Source organism: Vidua chalybeata, chromosome Z, assembly GCF_026979565.1.
Source record: "Vidua chalybeata isolate OUT-0048 chromosome Z, bVidCha1 merged haplotype, whole genome shotgun sequence".
NCBI classification, from domain to species: Eukaryota; Metazoa; Chordata; class Aves; order Passeriformes; family Viduidae; genus Vidua; species Vidua chalybeata.
The window spans coordinates 39,088,739-39,111,473 of NC_071570.1; the positions used below are offsets into that span (position 1 = coordinate 39,088,739).

Sequence of the window (22,735 nt, forward strand, 5' to 3'; positions counted from 1 at the left end):
ATGATAATTTGCTATGTCAAAGCAGAAATTACTGTTAACTTCTAAATTTTTACTTCACATGTGTTGGAGAGCTACTAGGAGGTAACCAAACATGCCAACATGTGCAAGAGCTGAGTCGTTTTGTTGCTTTGACTTTACAGTATTGTGTTGTGCCAGGGTCTTTATCACCTTTTTTGGCTTTTTTTTTTTTGATATCTCAACACAAACTGCTTGGACTTTCCTGTCATCTGTAAACTTAACTGTGTGCATCTTTTGGCAATGTCATTCATAAAAATATCAACTGATATACTCCCAGTCTTTCAGCAACTTCCATTGCTATCTCCACAATTTTAAAAATTCTTACAGTCCCCTACTCAACTATTTCACTTTTGTCATCTTAAAAACTACTTTTTCTCCAAAGTCAAACCCCCCCTCAAAAAAAGAAAATAAAAAGCTCCAAACAAAACCAACAAAAACAACAACAAAAAAAAATTTAAATAAAGAAAGAGGAAATAAGCAATATTATGGAAGAAAGATGGTACAATTTATGTTTCCGAAACCTTTGTGGGTTTGGTAGTAGGTTTGTTTTATGAATTTTACTTTTTTGTTTATTATGAAGTTTCTACTTTTCCCTTTAAGGCATTTATATCCTTCATTAAAAGAGAGATTGAACTAATGGTCTGTTATCTGCTTAAATAGTTTCCGAAATCTTTTTGAAACTGCAATCTGGAAGACACTTTGATTGCTTTCAAGAGCTCTAGATAATAACATCCAAGCTTGAGAGATTTATGAAAAATACTTGGTGCTACATCTGTAACTTTATGCCCTAATTATTTCATTATTTTGAGATAAAGATAATATCATTCCTGTACTTTATTACACTACATTCTTTGAATTTATTTCTAGTTTAGATACAGACTTTGCATTTCTATACTTCTCTTCTGCATTTCTGTACTGAGTTCATCAACATCCTTGCTGAAGACAGAGGCATGGCATTTGGACCTGGGTCTAGTTTGTTTTTTAATCTTTTATCTAGAAATCTTTAGCAGAAAGTGACTCCTTTTTATTGGTTTCTGTTTATACAGCTAAAGATAATGCTACAATTTCTTTTCATTTTTTTTGCAAGATGTAAGTCAGCTGGATTTTGGAAAGTTTATACTTTATGCTCTTCTTGACCTCCACATTTCAGCTTTTTTTATTGCTACAGCAGTAACTGGTAAATAGTATCAGCTCAAGATTATCTGTGAGGTCAACATGAAGCAATTAGATTATGGAAAGACACATTTTAGGTTTCACTGAATCGCAAATGTCCTCCTTTTTAAAAAAACAATGGAACTCTTATTTTCTCCATAGAACAGCTAAGATTAAGACCAAACTAATGATAGAGGATTTTGAGAAGCAATGTAAAAAAAGTGCTCCTAAGGACTTCTACTGTAGGGGACAGGAAGATCTTCATTTGCTTTTTCTGTTAATGTCCACAAACCTCTTTCTTCTGTTTCCAGCCTATGCATATTTGTCATATGGCATCCCTGAAAATCTTCCAGTCTTTGCACAGATGGTGAAAATCTCAGTATTTCCCAGTTTAACATAACACTGTTTTAGAAAACCAGATCCTGAATTCACCTTAATGAACCTTGCTGTCAACTTGTGGATTTGACATTTTGAAAAAAGAATTTTTTTTATTTGCCAAACTCTGTTTTCTTCACTTCTCATAGCAAATACTTTTGTCTCAATATGATTGAAAACAAAGCATAGATTTGGTTGCTTTAGTTCAAGGATTTTTGTTTTCGACAGCAGCAAATGTAGGTTATGTTTCTGATGTAAGTACAAGAACATGATATTCCTAAGGTAAATATGGTTACATTTAATTTCTTACTTCTTCATGTTTTATTTGGAATTTAAAAAAAAATTACCTGTTTAAAACAAGCTTCCACCAGATTTGGAGGGAACATATTTCTGTGAAAGAGAAAGAAAATAATATGAGAATAATGTGATAATGATTCCTTTACTAAGGACACAGCTAATAAAAGAATTGGACAGCTAATTTTTGAGGAATCCTAAGAATAATATGTAATCATATATACAGTGAGTAGAGCTTTGCATGTAGCATTGGCCTGGTAAGCTTTACCAGGATGAAATCTAGGATTGGATAGTTCCTGGCAATTAGAATCTCTGTATTCAATATTGTATAGCAGGTATGGTTATGGAGAAGTATATTAGCTAAATTACTAAATGTACAAAGCTCTATGGGCTTACTTTAAATTTTGTACTTATTAATGCATTATGAATCCAATAACTTAATAATATTTAATATATTTTGAGTTCTCAAACAATTTTTGCATTTATGTAGTCTAGTACTTAATGATATTTATCACTTGATTTAGTCTTCTTGTGGCTACACCCCAAATCTTTCTGAAGTTTGAGTATTCTATAATAATAATACATACATGTGTGTGGTTTTATGTCTGCAACATTTGTTGCAGATAGGGGTTTGTTTGTTTGTTCTCCTTTGTTTTGTGCATTTCTGAGGGATTTAGAAGCAGCCTAACTGAATAGATCTTGAGGAATCTGAGTGCAAACCTCTTCATGGAGGTTTCTGTAGTCCCCCTTTCTGGCAGTGTGATCCTTGGAGGCCTTTCTCCGTGTTTCCGAGTTCTCCAAATGGGTTAGTGGAACACAAAATTTTGATGGTTTTACCTGTGGAAAAGCTCCTGAGTTCAAAACCTCAGCTTCCCTAATCCCTGGAATATATCTGTGACATATTAGCTCTGTAAAAGAGGTACTGCAGATTCTCTGAACAAAGAAAAAACAAGATTTTATGTCTGTGCCCTCTGTCTCAAGCATTTAACTTGCCTGTTCCTGGAAGTTATTTCCCATTCATATAATTGAATAAATTGAGTAGATGCACCCAGATTGGTGGCTACTATTCAAAAGTAAAATAAGTAAGTAAATCAGGGGTTCAAGTGGAGTGAGAAAATTGTTTCAAGTTGGAAGAAAAGGGGAGGAATTTGGTAATAACTTCTGTACTATGCAAGGAGGAAAAAAGACCTACGCAGATAGCAGAACAGAAGTATTTTTTCGTGGGAGGGAGGGAGGGAGGAAGGAAGGGAGGAAGGAAGGGAGGAAGGAAGGAAGTAAGTTTGGAAGGAAGGAAGTTCGGGAGGGAGGGAGGAAGGAAGAAAGGAAGAAAGGAAGAAAGGAAGGAAGGAAGGAAGGAAGGAAGGAAGGAAGGAAGGAAGGAAGGAAGGAAGGAAGGAAGGAAGGAAGGAAGGAAGGAAGGAAGGAAGGAAGGAAGGAAGGAAGGAAGGAAGGAAGGAAGGAAGGAAGGAAGGAAGGAAGGAAGGAAGGAAGGAAGGAAGGAAGGAAGGAAGGAAGGAAGGAAGGAAGGAAGGAAGGAAGGAAGGAAGGAAGGAAGGAAGGAAGGAAGGAAGGAAGGAAGGAAGGAAGGAAGGAAGGAAGGAAGGAAGGAAGGAAGGAAGGAAGGAAGGAAGGAAGGAAGGAAGGAAGGAAGGAAGGAAGGAAGGAAGGAAGGAAGGAAGGAAGGAAGGAAGGAAGGAAGGAAGGAAGGAAGAAAGAAAGAAAGAAAGAAAGAAAGAAAGAAAGAAAGAAAGAAAGAAAGAAAGAAAAGAAAGAAGAAAGAAAGAAAGAAGAAAGAAAGAAAGAAAGAAAGAAAGAAAGAAAGAAAGAAAGAAAGAAAGAAAGAAAGAAAGAAAGAAAGAAAAGAAAGAAAGAAAGAAAGAAAGAAAGAAAGAAGAAAGAAAGAAAGAAAAAGAAAGAGTCTTCCTTTCAGTATTAAAAGCAATTTCTTCCCCTGCAACATCTTGATTTGGAAATAAATCCATGTATCCCTTTTTAGCATTGTAAGGGTTAGAGATATTGTTATCACACAGTTGAAAGAAATTTGGCAACTTTATGCATTCACTGTTTAAAATTCTCTACTTTTGTTCTCTGTTAAACCAACATTACTGTCATAGCTAGTGGTACCAAAAATGTGCAATATCATAGCCATACCTGATTAAATCAAGAAAAGCATCTGCTGCTGTCACTTGCACAATTTTGCCTTCTCTGTGCATGTTTTCCTTCGTACCTTTCCCGGGGTGGATGATGACCACAATGATTATGCCAATCAGCACAGCAATGATGGTAGTGCTCATGTAGTAGACTACTGCTCGGACTCCCATCTTCCCTGAGGCTTTACTATCCAGGGCAGCAATTCCTAGTGAATTTAAGCACAATGGCATTCACCTGATACAACTGTAAGTAAAGAGTATGAATTTAAGCATGATGAAAATAGTTCTGTAGGAACAGTTTTGATGACCACACTTAAAGCTACCCAAGGCAAGATGTCCCTCTTTTGCAGCTCATTACTGCCACTGTCTTCCCATCCCGCCTCTTGTTATATAATTTTCTATTAAAAGAGTTACAGCTTTCTGTGCTTTCTTAACACTTCATTAAAAGTAAAGATTATTGATCTGATGCAGTGTGGCACTCCCTATATTCCAGTGAGACAATTCCTGGTTTCTTATTAATGTAGTTACCATAGTCTGAAAAATATGCTACACATAATTTTTAATTATAAGATAGAAAAGTGAGTATTCTTAAGTAATGTTGATAATGTTTGCAACAATTAATATGTATGAAGAGTTTTCTTTAATCCCCAATGGGCAACCTCAGATTACCTCTGTCCCAAGCCATAGGAGTTTACAACAGATTAAATGCTGCTAGTCTGTTTCAGAAAATCCTTACCATTGTGTGAATAAGCCTTTAAAGTCTTTCACAAACTTTGCAGAACTTGTAACATTAATCCTAATTCTTGTGTCTATTTGGATCTACTGTGAATATTAGGGTGCTCCCTAGGGCATCTTCTATAGTGTTTGTTCATCAGATTGCCCTGATAAATAGCTGCAATGTGTTTTTTAATAGAAGGTGCAGCTCTGCCAAGGAAAGAATTCTGAGTCTCTGAGAAGGAATGTCTCATAAGGGCTGTCAGAAATGGAAATGCTCTTTCTCTTTCCAGCAGATGCAGCTAAGTCTGATGGTTCTTCTCCTTAAAATGTCCCACTGCTCCTTCTCCTCAATATTTGCCCATTCTCCATCAGGAGGGCTGTGCTATCTGCCTCAAAGCAGTGTTCATGCTTCTTGTTGCAATCAAGCTTTCAAAGTGTAGAATGAAAAAAGGGGTTAGGAAAGGATCTTTTAGCTTTATTGTCTCCTCCTATATGGAATTGCCTAATCCATACTTCCAAAGACTGTCTACACATTTATATGGATGCCACCTTTGAACATATAAAATATAAAAAAAAGTTGACTAACTTCTGCTTTGGGTGTCTGTCTCAGAGGACAAAGCATTTAATATAAGGCAAGAGGACTGCAGGAATATAAATAATATGGAAACTCAAATCATGGCCTGGCAAAACTAAAACTTTTTAAAATTATTGTAGACATATAATACTTCAGTCTGTCTTCTCAAGGAGGAGATACATTCTCTTGGCACTACAGTGAAAGCATTCTAGTCCTGATGTGAAAGCATTCAGCCCTGATGTGGCTGAGACCAAGGATGTGTCCCAGGCTCTGATCAAATCTTCAAAGTATAAAACCAATCACATGTTTCATACTTACCCTTTCAGTTCAGATTTTTTCATTTTCTGCCCTTTTGGCAGAGACCATTAAAGTCTGTAAGATTTGTACCCACAAAAGGAGCTGCGAACGGACATCATTAGATTCACACACTGAATTGCTTGGTTTATGTGTGTGCCATTGTAGTGGAAGAACAAAGTGTACAGCAAGAAACTGAGCATGGAAATCCAACATTTGAAGAATTTGATCCTTCATTTCTCTACTCAGCTTTCCCATCTGCAGAACTGGATTATTATATTCATTGTATATTTACATTTATGATTTGAAATGCTGTGAGAAAAATGGTAAACACTAGCAAGTTACAAATAACATTTTTAATTTCACAAACGGGAAGTCCTGTAACCCTCTTATTTGTGGATGGAAGATTGGTTTTTTTAGAGCCCTCAAGTAATGTAAGTATGAAATAATGCTAATACCGTTAGCCAATAAAAGAAATAAAGTTAATAATTCTTGGAGAATTTCAGATCTGTTATTGAACTGCACAGCACGTATCTCAGACAGCATTTGTTACAAATTTTATTTTTAAAGTATTAATATGAAACTTAAAATAAAACAACTTACAAAGTGAAAAATGAATGTTTACATACTAGTCCAATCAATTACATTTTTATATGTTTTAATTGGTTTTTTTCTGTTCTTACTTTTTCTTTCTGAAGTAGCAACAATGGTCTATCTATTTTTTCATTTTGGATAACACAATTTTGAAACTTTTTACAACTTTTTACAACTTGAGCACAACAGTTCATGCTTTTTACAACTTGAGCACAACAGTTAACCTGTACAGTTTAGTAGGAATGTTTGGAAATGCAGAGATTTTGAATCAGTCAGTTCCCAGTACTCTGCCCTTTACAGATAATATATTCAGGACCAGAGGATGAGCACTGTCATTCTTAAGAGGATTTGCAGGCACACCTGCCTGTGCTTTAACCAAGCCTGATTTTTTTTTTGTACTTCACCCCTTACAGTAGGCTGAGTTTCCTACACTCCAAAAGTCACTAGGAGTCAGTGTAGGGCATACCTTACCAGCAAAAATTGCTGTTTTGAAGGATTAGACATTCTGATCCTATTTTTTTCTTCGGCTAATTCTGGGATTGAGTGGTGAAACATGTGAAAATGGTATGTCAGGGAGCAAGAGTCATGCTCTTGTCTTTGTAATCTGCTTTCCAGCCTGGCTTCCCCTGGTGCCCTCTGGCTGGGACTATACTTGTCCTTATTTTAGGCTCCTTAGTCTCATTCCTGCTGTTGCTATCATAATTTATTTCTCAGCTTGGATGTAGAGAACAGCAATTCCTCTCTTCTTGAGCTATAACTGCTTGTGGCATGTATAGCAGAAAACATTCAAAGCAGAGGAATGACAGGCCTAAGTATGAACAAAAGCTGTATGACGAGGAAACAAGCGCTCACCTCTAAGAGTCATTGCTGGGGACCTGCTGGGCAGTCTCCCCTCCTGGCCCAATTAATGGGACCTCGGCAAACTGCAGAAGCTGCCAGCATACCAACAACAACAATTATCTAAAATAATATTTAAAATCTGTTTTTAAAACACGAGAAAATGAGAGCGGTTGCTTCCTTTGCATTTTAAGATGTTGACAAGACTCCTTAGAACTGAATGAGGCTCTGGAAAGGTCCCCAAAGCTTTCATGTGTCACAAAGCATTGTGTCCTCAGCGTGTCTTTTCACAGTCAGCCAGCAAAACCCCCATTGTCCTGCGGGAGATGTATGTGCCCCTTTCATCCTGCTCGCTGCTCTCTCCTCCACGCTACTGGCTCCAGCACCTCTGCCTCCTCTCTTCCTCTCCCCTCCCCTTCCCCAGAGGGCCTGGGAAAATTTGTCATGCCACCAGTCCCCACGCACAGGGATGCCTTGAAGTTGTCAAGGTGATCTGGAGCAGAGCCCCTGTAATTTCTCCCAGTGTGTGCACTCACACAACATGAATGGGAATTATTTTTTAAGTACTGATGGGGAGGGAGGGAGGCCGGGGAGAAGGAAGGGAAGAAAAGAAAGAAGCGGGGAGGCATAAGTCGGTAGAACTGCAAAAATCCCCCAGCTTTTACCCCGTCTTCTTCCTTCACCTACCCCTTCCGTCTTTTGGGAACTAACACTGTGTTACTGTGAAATAAAGACATGAGAAGGAGTTCTCCAGAGTGTCACAAAGCAAAGCACCATTTTGTTCTTTAAAAAAGATATTAGAGAAAAATTAAAATATTTTAGAATGTAGGAAAGGCAGCAAGAAAGAAAATATGTAATTACAAGAAGAGAAAGGGAGAGAAAAGATGCAGGGAAAAGGAGAAAAAAATCTAGTTAGGATGACTAACAATTCTGAATTGTTAATCTGGTAGTTTTTATTGCTCACCTGACTTGATCACTGTTCTGTAAATTGGCATGAACTATTGATTCTATGAATTGTCATGAATAGCTACTATATTATAAATAATTACAATATTATTACTAGTTTTATGTCAATTATATTTGTTTATATTTTACTTATGATTTTATCTTATACAGAATTATAGAATTTACCAAATCCAGAGTTACTGCTATTTTAAATTTTCTAGATACTGAAAGCACGCTGCACATAAAAATTCTATATGTAATCTTGGATTATAGCAGAGGGATGGTACTGTACTCCTGAAAGACCAAGCATAAAATACACTGAACATGTTTTGTTTAGTGTTTAAGCCAAACAGCTTTGAATCTGCTTGTTCAAGAATAAATTCCAAGGAATTGTTTTAAAAGCTGAAATGGAGAACCTATGCTAAAAGTCCTAGAGCATCAGAATACTTTGTCCCTTTAATTAGCACAGTAGAATCAATGGAATAAACTGATTTGTGCAGAACAGTCCAATGTCCTCTATTTGCTATTTCAGCCTGAGATTTGAGTTTATGCCTAATTTTCCCTATTACACTACTTGAAAGTTTCTACCTGTAGTATTTTTTTTTGAAAGAAGAAATATACATATTACACAATTAGATGCAAATTGCTTTTTTCCCACAACAGTAACTGGTCACCAGCTGGTATGCCTGAAGCCCTGTTTCTGTCTGTAAACTCCTAGTCAGCAAAGTATCCTTGGGCTTATATTTGGCTCCTTAATTAACAACTAACTAACAAACGAGAGCCCATAAATAGTAGCTTTTAAATAGGATCTCTTTTCTTACACTCCAACGTAAATAGCAACCCTCTGAGGAAAAAATCATTATGTAGGATTGATTCTAGTACCATGGGTGGTTTTATCTTTCCTCAGGGCAAGCAAGACTGATGCTGGGAATAGAGGGTGTGCATGTAAGCATATACATTTATGCATACATATAATTTCAGTTTGAAAACGGTTAAAATGCTCAGCCACTGCTCATCATATTAGAAGTCTCTGTTTCTGAATGTTTTTGGTGCCCTTTAAAAACTTCTGGCCAAACGAAGCAGTTTATGTGTTTGCTTTCCTACACTAAAATTACTGTGGTTTTAAGCATTTTCCCCCCTTGCTTTTAGATTTTTGTTTCTTTAAAATCCCTATTGAAGCATAATGATAAGCATTTTAAATATAGAACATTCCAGTTAGGGCTGAAATGACCATCTAGGCCAACTAGACTTCGGGACTGACCAAAAATTAAAGTTATTAATGGCACTGACTTCTTCAACACTGACAGGTAGGGGTTATTGGCCACCTCTCTGGGAAGCTTGCTCTGGTGTGCTACCTCCCATACTGGGAGGTCAGCCCCTCAGACTCCTTTTCTCCAAACTGGACAAGTCCAAAGTCCTCAGTTACTCTTCACAGGATAGTGGTAATTCTTCTCAGTAGGGAAGAGACTGTGTGCTCAGAGCCCAGGTGCAGGCTCTTGGCTGAGCTGTCACTGCCAGAGGTTCCCATCTGTGGGCACAGGACCTAATACCTCCAGGTCAGGATTCTGCCAAGATGTGGCAACATGTTGATGAAAATGCATAAAGTAATGAAGTAGCTCTGAATGAGTATGTAGAAAAAACTGTCCATTCTGGTCCTTATAAATACTGACTTCTTGAAACAAACAAACAAAAAAAAAAAAAAAAAGAGGATTCCTATGACCATGATGAATTCTTTTCCAATTCAGCATATTAGAAGTGAATTGATGGCACTTCCTTGCCAATGGAGATTTTTATATAAATTCCCTTTGTATGTTTTGAACTAAGTTTTTATGCAGAAAACATTATGAACAGAGCATCTTTTTATTCCTAATTATTTTCCTGTTCACTTTTTATGGTCTCTTCATTAGGAAATTGCAGTTGCTTGTTAAGGACTCCTATGGTGGAGCAGCAATAATGGCAACTGTTGACTCAGGAGTGTTGCCCTAATTTTGTTTCTTTAAGGTTGTCTTTCATTCTCCTAATGAAGCAGTCTCAAATGGGCTACTCCCACCCCCTACATCCACTAAGCACTGTGTGATGAGTAAACTCTCAGTGTGAGACCATGAGAACAATCCCTTTTGTGTATCTTGATGAGGATTTGTGGAAATGAAGACCACTGTGCAAGGTCATGGTAAAATACGCTGACAGAGAATTTGTAAGGAAAAGCAATAGTTAAGTAAAGACAGTGGAGGTATTCCCCAAGTTTAATTAACATGATTAAGCACTAGAGCTTTATTCTATTAGCAGCTGAATATGTTCTCTGTGGTGCTGAGCATTCCCAGAAAACAAAAGTTAAATTTAGGCTTTGACATTTGGGCCCTTCAAAAGATCAGGTACAAATTTTACCCAATCTCTAGATTACAGTTTTTAATAAAAATGACAGTAAAATAAATAAAATTGCAAAGAAAAAAGACAGTAACATTTTCAAAGAACTATATGGATAGGTGAAGTTAAGTAATATTAAATCAATATGGCTAATGACTTCCTGAAGCCACTTAAAATATATGTCTGAAATACAGCCTTTTTACATGAACTGATAAGACAAGTTGCTCCTGAATTACCATTTAACTTATCTTTGTTTAGATATGAATTTTTAGATAATGAACTTAGATGTTACATTATGTTTTCCAGTTCTGTTAAGAACAGTGGGCAAATACAGGAAAATTAGCAGTTGTATTTGATCCAAAATTATGTGACTGTGATTAAGCCAAGCTGACTAATGAAACCCATGGCTGGGATATAGTAATGCAATTCAAAGAGCCAATTAAATGGCTAGGAGTGGGTCCTAAATGCCTTGCCCCACAGCTTTTTAGTCCTACCCCATCCTTGCCAAAAAATGATCAGCTTTGGGTTTTGTAGGGTTAGTTGTTTCTGACAGTTTGTAATTCTGAATTACCCCAGAACTGTGTCATGTGAACACCAGAACTTTTACAAGGGAAGTAGAAGGAGAGAGTGTCTGGGGCAGAAAACTAGCAAACACCTGCTTTTTTAGCCAGTTTATTCCTTAGAAAGAGAATGTTTGTGAAACCATGGCACAATAATGTCTGAACATCATTGAGTGATGTAAATGGAAGAGGCCCAAATAATCTCTATGGCTTTACAGTGAGTTCTACCTTTCAGTTAACCATGAATAATAAAAGACTCTCCTGTTGTGGTTCATCACTCAGTAACGGTCTTTTAGTAAAATAGCTTCACTTTATGAAACTTACTCTTTTGTGTTTGCTTGAAAATATTTCTTGGGCCATCAAGTTTAGCCTTCTGATACAGCAGGGAAATACATTCTACAGTATTGATTAAAATCTTATTGAGCTTTAGGTTCAAAATAATAGCAGTTTTTATCCCAACAATTTCCATGTTTAGATATCCCGCAGCCTTACTCTATTTTTAGTTTGCTCATTTCAGTGCAAAAAAAATTTGATTGGTCATTGGCTCAGTGTCCAGAGGGAGACCCATGATGTGTCAGGAGTCTGTGCTGGTATCAGCACTGTTTGATATTTTCATCAACGACTCAGACAGTGGGATTGAGTGCAACCTCAGTAGGCTTGCAGATGACACCAAGGACAGAGGTGTTTGACATACCCGAGGAGCAAGATCAAATCATCCAGAGGGACCTGGACAAGCTCAAGGAGCAGGCCCAGGTGAACATCATGAGGTTTAAACAAGTCCATATGCAAAGTGCTGCATCTGAGTCAGGGCAACCCCTGGTATCAGCACAGGCTGGGCAAGAACAGACCCAGAGCCCTGCCCAGAAGGACTTGGTGGGTCAGAGGCTGGACCAGCAAGCAAAAGAAGCATAACCAGCAGGTCAAGAGAGGTGGTTTTCCACCTCTACTCTACCCTCATGAGACTCCACCTGCATGGGAGTGGAGCACTGTATCCACCTATTGCGCCCTCAGCACAAGAGAGCTATGGACCTGTTAGAACAAGTCCAAGGGCCACAAAGATATCAGAGGGATGGGGCACATCTTATCTGAGGACAAGCTGAGAGAGTTGGGGTTGATCACTCTGGAGAGCAGAAGGCTCTGGGAAGACCTTTTAGCACCTTCTAGTTCATAAAGGAGGCCTGTAAGAAAGATGGGGACAGACTTTAGTAAAGTCTGTTATTACAGGAAAAGGGGTAATGGTTTTAAAGAGGGTAGATTGAGGTTGGACATAAAAAAGAACTTTTTTTACAATGAGGGAGTTCAAACACTCTCGGCCAGAGAGATGGTGTCTCTCCCATCCATGGAAACTGTCAAGGTCAGGCTGGAGAGGTCTCTGAGTACCCTGATCTAGCTGAAACTACCCCAGCTGATTGCACGAGGTTGGACTAGATGACCTTAAAGGCCCCTTACAATGCAAGCTGTTCTACGTTTCTTCCTTGAAAAGTCTTCTCTCTGTCAGTATGAGTCACTGAGGGCAGGGAAGAATTTCATAAACCTCCATAAACCTTCCCTTTACTCTGCTTGTTCTTGCTAAAATATTTATAAACAATGAAGTGTAACACCTGGTAAAATTAAATATGTCAATATTAAACACTTGGTGCATCTACTGAGTGTCAATGATGCTTACATTATTAAATGAAAACTCCTACAGGATTATACTTTTCTGTTCTGAAGAGTGTAGTTGGCTTGCTTTTCAGGTTTGCAATATAACAGGATACATTTGAAGAACCAGTAGGAAAGCACATTTCCTGAAACACATCTGCCTGAGAAGGACCCTGCTGTGGGGCTGTTGAGATACTCATTTAACTCTTCGCATTATTCTGTCTTTTGCTCACAGTATTGGAATGTGACAAACAATATGCTTTTTGAAGGGAAACTAGGGAGTAATTTATCTTCTTTATGTGTGCTAAGCAGAGCAGGAGGGAGATGCAAGCAGGGATTCACAGCAAGCCATGGAGCAGTGATTAGTAACAGCTGACAGTCTCAAACCAAGACTCTCTTTCTTTGGTTACTTCATTGTAATAACAAAGTACAAAGAACTGACTGTATTGAAGCCAAGAATCAGAGACCCAGGAACACAGAAAATCGCAGCTCAAAATTTTTTTTTGGTAACAAAACACTATTGCTACCTGCATAGAGCAGTCTTAAAAAGACATCCTTTTATGCCCAGACACTTGAACTAAGCTTTCCTGGAAATGAGACTTCTATGTTGAACATAAAGCTGATTATTTTCTGTGTAAGGAATGAAAGAAATAAGTGTATTTGCTTATGAAAAGGCATAATGTAACATGGTAAACTAGTTCAGTTTAATCAGGAAACAAGTTTATTTTGGTAGCTGATAAGCCAAAGCACATTCAATTAGTTTAAATCCTAAAGTGCATGTTGGTCCAAGACTGAAATAAATATGGTAGTAGTTGTAAGACTTTTACCCTATTCCCTGAGGATGAAATATTAGTATTCATTTATTCTAAATGTATTGCCAAAAATACCTGCCTTAAGCATGAACTGCACTGTTCTATGAAGTGATACAAGTGATACAATTACCTTTGCCTTCTGGATGGTGTTGAATGCATTACTCAGTGCTCCTTAAAAATCCATAATGCGACTTCTCAAAATGCATGTGCAAACTTTTATTTTGCTAAAATGCTACTCTGAGTTTTGGCAGACTGTCTCAGGAGCTCTTCACAGACATGTTTTCGTATGTGCAGCACTTATTAAACAACATTCCACAAATGTACAGTGCTTCTTTTATCTGACTGGCTCTATACAGTGTGACAAAGCTGCCAACTATTTTCTATACTAAATCACTCCTGATGTACATTAGTTGCTGCTGAAAAAACAGTGAGAAATTAGAGTGTCCATATGGGAACAGTAACTGGTAGTGCAGTCTACTGTAAAAAATAATTTGCTTTTACATCTTGGGTATGTAACAAGTGACTAAAGAGACACATATGAATTGCTAGAAAAATGGACATAATTCTAGTCAGAGTGGTGCAAGATTTATAGAATGGGAAATTAAGCTTGTCCCCTAAAAAAGACAGACGTGTCTATTTGTTTGTGAAACTACATGGGTTTTGGGGCATGGGATTGTTCTGATTATTAACTGGTCAGAGCTCTATGCTGGAGACACCACCTTCTCACTTAAAATATGTATTATCAGTATTATCAGCAAACCTGTTCTTGGCCTCTTCACTGAAACTTCCAATTAGAGACTCTATTGCAATGATAGTATCTTATTTGGATGTTTGTCCACTAGGGTATGATACTTGTCAATTTTATAGAGTTCATGCAGCAACCATCATTTGGATGGAAGCTTTGCCCAGTCGGATGTGACTTAATAAACAGTTGAATCAACGGTACTGTGTGACTAATGCATCTGGTCACAACCTAGCCTTTGGATTCCTTGGGTTTTTAATTTTAGCACAATTTTTAAAACATTGAGAGCATGGTTTGTTAATTCATCTGTACTAAGATAATTCAGAAACAAATGGTGCGACGTTGCCTTTAGGTATTTATAATGAGACTTGGTTTTTTTTGAGTAATCTAGTAATTTCACTAGTGAAGTTCCACTAGTGCACTCACTAAAGAACATTTCATGGTTTTTGTTGTTGCAGTAGCTACTGTCTAGTCTTGCAACAGTTTATTAATAATAAAAATAGTCCTGCTTTGTTGTTTTGTTCTTTTTAATAAATCTCGTCAGTGATACAACTGGTTTGTGCATCTGTGTCCAACCTAAACGTTCTAAGTGTTCATTTTGCTTTCATCTAGCAGTTCATTGATCTGCTGCTGTTCTACCCATTGATCTTCCATGAGCTGCTCATGGAGCTAGTGTTTTCCTTTTGTGTATGCTGCCCACACTCTGCTGGTGTTTACATCTCATGATCCTTTTAGTTTATTACATTCCTCCCCATGTGCCCTGCATTTTTTCAGTCTATACTGTTTTACAGCACTCTGTATTCTTCCATGGGGCGTTCTTTGCTGACTTTTCTCCTTTCACACTTCAAGTATAATTTTAACTCCCTCCAAGTTCAGTTGCTATCTGCACTGTAGCAACATAAATTGCTTTCAGTGAAACTCCATGGTACCACTGCTGTTCTGCTCCTCACAGTGGAAAGAGTTAGCTCAGTATCTATGACAGTGATCTCAGTCTAACAGCTTCTCAGTCTGGGGCGGATTGTCCTGAAAGGCATTATACCCAAGCCTCTGCTGACATTTGTGCAGGACCTAATGTAGTGATGCCTCAGTTCCTCTGAGAGTTCAGGCACAAATAAGATGCACCACTACACAGTATCTATCCATGTCAAAATGAAACACACAGAGCTCTTTTGTGTCCCTAAGTCATTATTTGAATTAGAAACTACAGAGCAGTAACTAATTAGACAATACAGACTACTTTAGGATTCTTTTTTAAAGAATCACAAGAACTTGCATTTGACAAAAGAAAAAATGCACATAAAATTTTTATTAAAAAAATTAATCCTGTGTTGATAAAGAATGTTGAAACAATCTGAGACTTCCTTTATCATATATAATTAAGTCTACTTAAGGAGAATGGGATCTCATACAGAAAGTTTTTGAAAAAGATTGTATAGACATGATTAAATTGATAAACTTGTAGCATTTTTAAACATTTATAATCTATTAGTTGATATGTTAATAATAAATGAGAATATCCTAATGCATAACATGATAGCATTTTCCTTTTTTTTCATTGGAGAACCTAATTACACTCTAAATTCATCCCAAAAATTTAATTAACAACAATCAAATCAAGTTTAAGAAAAAAAATAGTTTCTATTTGTGAATTTAAGGTCCTCTGGTAATATGCCCTATGAATACTAAGGAGTCATTACTTTAGCTGCAATTAGTCTATTATGTTTTCAATTGTCATTATAATTTGGAGGGTTTTTTTCACAATTCAGTAATGATGTTAAGGCGCTTCTGAGAACTCATTAAGAAAGTGTGGAATTGGAGTTTCATGTGAACAGGCTTTTGTTTTCCTTCTTTTCTCTCTTTTGTTTCAATGACCTCTTGAACTTTGGATCACTGATTCAGTTACAGCCTTGCAAGATCAAAGACGTACATTTTTTTTCCTTTGTATTTTTTCATCTTACAGACTTGTAGGAGGAAATGGAAAGAAGTAAATACCTACCCTGGAATGCCTGACAGTAGCAATCAGTACTTTTAAATAGTATTATTACACTCTTTTCAGGATGTTACAGCACTAAGTACAGATGAAAAAGAGGATTTGGCATCCACAATTCAAGTGCTATACAGTTGCCATCTGGGCATTATCTGCTTGTTGGCAGGATTTAGAATATGAATCTCTATGACTGGTGAGAGGTATCAAAGAAAATATCAGCTGATTTCAAATTAAACACGTGGAAGAGAAGAGAGAGGTTTTTTAGGTTACTCTTATTAATGGACTGTGATGTTCTACAGAACAGAAAACTAGCCCATTTTTTTTTTTAACAAACTAATAATCATCCTATATTGAATTTGAAAGGTTTGTTTTCTTAATGGAAGATGGTCCTTTGCACAGGTTCATTGGCCATGAGACAGATGTTAACCCGGCTTAGTAAGAACATGTTCTATAATTTGGTTTTCAGAGTCTGGGGAATTAAGACATACTGAAATTGTAAAATCTGGACAAAGCTGATTTTCAGTGCAAGAATGAATTACTGCATTAATGAAATAGCCATTCATTAGGTGAACTCTTGACCAAAATCTACTTTCTCTCTAGCTCAGAAAAGAAACTATATTCACAGGAGAAGCTCTGATATTATCTAAGTATTCAGAAATAAGTTAGAAGTGGGTGGTGAAACATCAGAATTAAGTATTCAGCTTTGCATGTGAGTAAAGGGAAAATGAGAGAGCTGTTTACTGTGGGAAGAGTCAGAATCATTATGCTAGCTGCGGTGCAAATAGTATATTTCTAATGTTATGCTGTACTTTTGTTTTTCTTATCTACCACCAGTAAGGAGCTACTCATACTGTTGTCTGAGGATGAAAAAATGCATTTATCTGAAAAAGAGTTAATCCTGCTTAAGTATACAATTATAACAAACTAAGGTCTGATTCTGAAAATGTGATGAATTGAGGCCTATAAATAAGTATTTGTGTTAGTGTACTTAGTCTGAAAACCTCTTCACAATTTGTAATATACTTGAAGTCCTTCAAACTCTTCAGTGAAGTAGAGAAGATGAATATTGCTGGAAGATTAACACCAGATCTGATAAATCAGGAACTGTAAGTCATGTTCTCCAAATACTGGAATACTGGTTTTGGGTAAACCCCGAAGTTTTTTCAAACAAGTGCTTGCTCTCTGAATTGTGACTCCTGAGTTTTCAGAATACAGCTGGGATGTATTTGTGAGCTTCATTTTACAACCAGAGGCCCAGAATTTAGTTTGCTTTGATTTTTTACTTCCAGAGATGACAGTTCTTTAAGAATAGCATTAAGATCTATAAGCTCCTGTTGGCACAAATGTTGAATTTTCTTTATTTGCATGTTAATTCCTCAGTCTTAGAATTGAATTGCTATGCAGCTGTGTGAAGCTGTAAAGAACTTTATATTTTCCCTTCTACATGACAGTACTTTAGTACTTTTCTTTTTTTTTTTTTTTTTTTTTTTTTTTTTTTTTTTTTTTTTTTGCACAAGTCTCTCTGTATTCCAGTAGTTTTTACTTGTCTTTGTAGATCATCATTACTGTATCTTCCTTTAACAGAATCCTGCACAGAAAAGGGACTTTTCAAGATGCTATCAGTAGAAAGAATGCATAGAACTTCTGTATCTGGTAACCCAATGAACCAAAATTTCAGAGCTTGTCATCCCAGGTGCCTTTCTTGCTAGTTTGCTAGACATAAGTGTCCCCACACTAGCAGGAATTGCAAGTGTGGGGAGTACTAAACTGACTTTTTTTACAGAGTGTGCAAACCTCTGAGGAATTAGTGTTTGTACTGATTAGACATGTCCCTCTTTCCTTTGGAAATGGTATGCTTTGCAACAACATGCACTTGTCCAAAATCAAAACCATTAAAAATACAAACTCTGTTGACCTGAGGAACAGTCACTCAGACAACTCAAGAAAGGACTACCTTGAGGACAGGTAGAGGTCTGTAAATTTCTTTTTACCTATTTTTGGAATTGAAATGGAACTTGCTGCCTTGCAGAGACAAACAGATGTGATTTTAGGTAAATTGGTGTCGCTTTGCTGCATTGTGTATCAGTGGCATCATTCTGTCAAACCTGGGAAGACCAAATCCTAGAGAGAATGGTAGTAAAAGGGTCATATAGAATGGAGAAATGTGCCATTAGGGAGGTCCAAGTGACCTATCTAATGCAGTGCATGGAAGTGGCAGAATATGCCCAGACTTAGCCCAAACTGATGCTTTCTGGGCTAAGCCACCATCACAAAACCCCAGTAATTTCTGGGGTCACAAGAGTTTCTCACCAAACTTCAGCAGTGTAACAGCTGAACCCTAGACTCACCTGTGTGAAGAGAAACAGATCTGACTCTGTGAGTCTGAAAAAGTTTGCACCAAGAGACTTTCCACCCAATTAAAGAAGACTGGCAGTTCTGTGAGGAGATTCTAGGCTGCAGCAAATACTTTGCAATGTTTATGACTGTCTCAGGCATTCATCCGGAGACAACACTGCAACACAGGAATAAGGAGAAGGTATTCTTCCAGACTGTCAGCCATGTCTCTGCAAAAAGTTAAGAACTAGGGATAAGAACTGCGGTACAACTGGAAAGCAATTCCTATCAATGAGGCCAGCTTTTATATAATTGCAATGATTATCTTTTGAGACATTCTTCATACAGCATAATTTCTATTTTGTTGCATTCATGAACAGGAGGATATAGAATATATTCAGAAACAACCTGTAAGTAATGAAAAAAATTATGCACTGCCAGGAGTGTCTGAATGAAAATAATTCTAGCACATGCAAGAAGTGCTTTTTCACTCCCTGACATATAACTCAAATCCCAGGTATTGCTGCTCCTCAGTTATATATGTAGTCTCAACAAATTATTAGAGATTTTTGTTCTGAGTGTTTCTGTTTTCTCCTTTTTATTCTTCACCAGTGAGAGCTGTGACATGTGGCTAGAATACTACAATGAAGAATTATCTAGGAAGCCTTCCTCCTCATCCAGACAATCCAACATGTTACTGGAATCCAGACCCAAAGCTTGAGACCTGTAAGTCTTGAGTCCACAGTGGCTCTCCTCATTTTCCATTGCTCAGAATTCAGGTGTAATTTTCACCAAAGCTGTCAAGACCCTGGCTTTCAGTACCTCAGCCTCCAGTGATGGTGATAATGATGGATCTATCTTACAGAAGTTTGTAATCCAGATACATGTCTGAAGGACTGTATGTAGTAGATCCAACAATTAGCTTTGAGAATAAAATGGAAAAAAAAAAAAACAGAATGAAAACAAGGCTATGAACTAATAATTGCATCACAGAACCATGTTTCCATGTTTCTGAAAGTGACAATGTTCTGCAAGTTCTACAATGATCTGTGTAGCTGATGCAATGCTTCAGAAAGTAGTTTGTGTCTTATCACATTTCACAGTGCTGATAAAACAATGATATGTGTTACTTCTCCTGGTGTGCAAGTACTTCCAGTAACATTCCTGGTGTTCCCAAAATTCAGCTTCATGAATTTTCTTCCTTGGATTCTTCCAGTTTTCACAAGCAGTTACAGCAAAGACAGACTGGCAAGGAAGAATATATGATGGAATTCTGCTACTTTCAAATGTGGGAAATGAGGATGTGGATTATGGTGCTCAAGGGAGAGTTAAGGAGGTGAAAGGAGTAGGAAAGTGAAAGCTGATAAAGCCTGAAAGAAGCCTGCATGTAGGTAACTATGCCCACATATTCTGGTTGTTCATTGTTATATTTTGATATTGTGAAAATGGCTCTTATACTGTTGTTATTTGTAAATTTTCCAGAAGTGGAATAATTAAGAGCTACCAGTTCTCTTGTGCATGGTGGCTTTCTTTGGCTGTTTTATTTTGAAGTCCAGTTTCATGCCAATGGAGTGAGTTAATGTCTGGTTATGTTGAGATGATTCTTAAATCCTTGAATGGGTTTCCTTGGTTTTGAACTAGTTCTTGAAGAGCTGAAACTGTATACAGTCGTCAATGCCTCAGAGTAATTGGTAGGTGAAATCTTAGCAAATGAGAGAGACTTTCAGTCTGTTAAGAAGTTCTAAGGAGTGCAAAACCAACATAAAACTATGGGATATAAATTAGTCCAGTGGTTGTCCAACCCATTTGTCTTCACATTTATCTGAAAACAGGTTCTTACTGAGAGACTATGAGGAAAAGAAAAATTGTGCTTGATTGCCCTCCCTGCAGCAAGGGAGCAGTGGGATCTAGGGCCTTGGTAAATTGCTAGTTTCCCAAATTTATTAGCCAGTGATGACTGTATCTGTGAACTCTCTTTTAATTAAATTTAAATTTGAAAATATTTAATTAAATAAAATAATTTTAATTTGAAACTATGAACAAAATTGAACTGAATTGTGTCATGTGAAAAAGTACTTCCTTTTCTTCAATATCAATGCCTGCACTTGTTATTTCTTATGACATCTTATTTTTCCTTTGTTGTGAAATATAGTTAGGAGATATTGTAATAAATAGCTACTCCATTATAGCTTCAGCAAAGAATTAATTATTTTTATGGACTTTTACAGCAACTTCTGTGGCTGTATTTTTTTAAATCAAAAAAATGAAGTCTGTTTAATTCCTCCTTGTCTTTCACTAGAACTTCATTCCAGCCCTGTCACCCTCTCTGGGCTGTTCACAGTGAGTCTGAGAACTCTTGCCTGTACTAATGCCGTTTTGAGAACTCGTGATTAGATGTAGCACATTTCCCTTTCCCAGGTGTATTACTTCGCACTTGCCACCATTCTAGTTCACCTGTCAGGTTATCACAGACTCATTAATTATTGAAGACATCATTCTTTACAGTTCCAGTATTCAATATCCTGAACAAAATGCTTCCTCAGTGTCTTAATTCTCAAAATGATGAGAATTGGCTTTGCATTTTGGACATTTTACTGTACAAACTTTCCATTTACAAACGAATGTAGCTGACTTTACAGCTGATTTTTAATATTTTTTAATTTTTTAAAATTTCAAGTCTGCTGTTATTCTGTAAGCAAGACATGTTTGTATTAAACTCAAAAAAGTGTTTTGAGTTTTCCTTAGTGCACTTTCAGTCCTTCTGCCCTTGACTGAAATGTTAAAAAAGAGACAGTGTGGTTTTACAACAGTCCACCAGTGCTCAGGCAAGATGCTTTGATTTTTATGTGTTCTTTCAAACAGTTTTTGCTTTGTCAGCAAGCAAGGTATTGATGTTGCACATTTGAACTAAGATAAAAACACAAAACTATGTCTTTGTGGGTGGGAGATTGCCCCTATTGTTAATTCAGCTGGAATCTCATGAAGAATGCAAACTGAATAAAAGTGTAACAATCTGTTATTCAATACTTTGGCCAGCAACTAAACTTATATTTTGCAATTAAGTTTAAATCAGCCTTCAGTTAAGGACTACTAGCAAAATTAAATTATTTTAGAGGAGCTTTTAAGTTTTACTATCTTCAGTTATTTTAGACTTTGTTCTTGAACACCCCTACTGTTTCTGCTGCTCTCAGAGATTAAGACTTCAAAAACCACACTGCTCTGTACTTTCTCCTTTTAAATGCTCTATGTCCTGCTTAGGTTTTCTCTTTTATGGTATAATCAAATTTTATCTTATACAGACTGTTATTTTGTGTGGGAATTTAATCTCTGCTGTTATTGCATTTTAATTCTTAGTCAAATCTGACTAAGAATTCACTTAGAATTGTTCTCATAAGCTCTTGTGAAGGTAGATTTCTCTGTATTCTGTATTGCCAAATGGCTCAGAAATAACAAGTTATAATTTAATTTTATGAACTTTTCTGAAGTCCTTGCTTTTAGTATTTGCATAGACTAAGATATATAGCAGTTTTTGAGGAAGATGTTCCACCCAAAGGTATATTTATAGTACAAATACTTAGGACATTTCCTTATGATTTTCTAACTTTCATGCCTTGTAAAATGTTAGATATATTTTATTTTCTAACTGATTGCCAGCACACTCAGAATCTGAACATCATTTCTTCAGTGTTTTTACATGAAAATTGATGTTTCTAGGTGCTGAATACTTCCTAAGCTACCTTTTCTTCTTCTTTTTTTTTTTTTTTAATGTAGCTGCCTGCTATTTAAACTCATTTTTTTAACTTTAAAAATATTTTTCCAAAATATTTAAGATTTACATGACATAATTATAAAACATATATTGCTCACATTGCCTTAAAACTGTGGGGTGTAGCAATATAAGAAGGTTTAAATCTTGTCATTTATGAGTGGCTATATAAATAATGATTATTAAAGACTATATACCAGACTTGATAAGACATTCGTTTCACACAGAAATACAGCTACTGAAGGGAAGGTCTTTAAAATAGTCACATTGTAGGTCAATGTTTGTATATTTTTAGCTGCTGTTGGCCTGAGTCTACTATAAAGATTCAAGTCTGAGATGAAACTGTAATGTTTCTTCAATTGGTTCTTTTTTAACCTGACAGGATATTCTGTTTAGAAGATGACTGGATGTCTACTAACTTTGTAATCTATATGCCCACACTTTAAGAAAGACTCTATTTTGGACACACACAAATCAAAGCATGACTTTTCCTTTATTTCCTTTAAGTATGTGAAAGTTCAAATTAAATAACTGTGTCATCCAGTTATGTAAATTGCATATACAAATACCCATATGAAT

The 22,735-nt window shown here is 36.6% G+C and overlaps 1 protein-coding gene across 4 annotated transcripts in view; it reads right to left on the reverse strand.

Annotated features, from left to right (window-relative positions):
- The window catches only part of SLC1A3 (solute carrier family 1 member 3), a 65,107-nt gene that overhangs the window by 16,075 nt on the left and 26,297 nt on the right, over window positions 1–22,735 (reverse strand). The window contains exons 1-3 of one of the 4 annotated variants that reach the window (XM_053932357.1): window positions 14,088–14,174; window positions 3,991–4,195; window positions 1,893–1,935 (exon numbers count right to left, since the gene is read on the reverse strand). In XM_053932357.1, the coding sequence (XP_053788332.1) occupies window positions 1,893–1,935; window positions 3,991–4,160 (213 nt within the window). In that variant the 5' untranslated portion in view covers window positions 4,161–4,195; window positions 14,088–14,174. Of the gene's footprint in view, window positions 1–1,892; window positions 1,936–2,559; window positions 2,619–3,990; window positions 4,196–7,020; window positions 7,107–14,087; window positions 14,175–22,735 lie in introns of those variants that run through there. The other 3 variants (XM_053932356.1, XM_053932355.1, XM_053932358.1) reach the window with 3 other exon arrangements.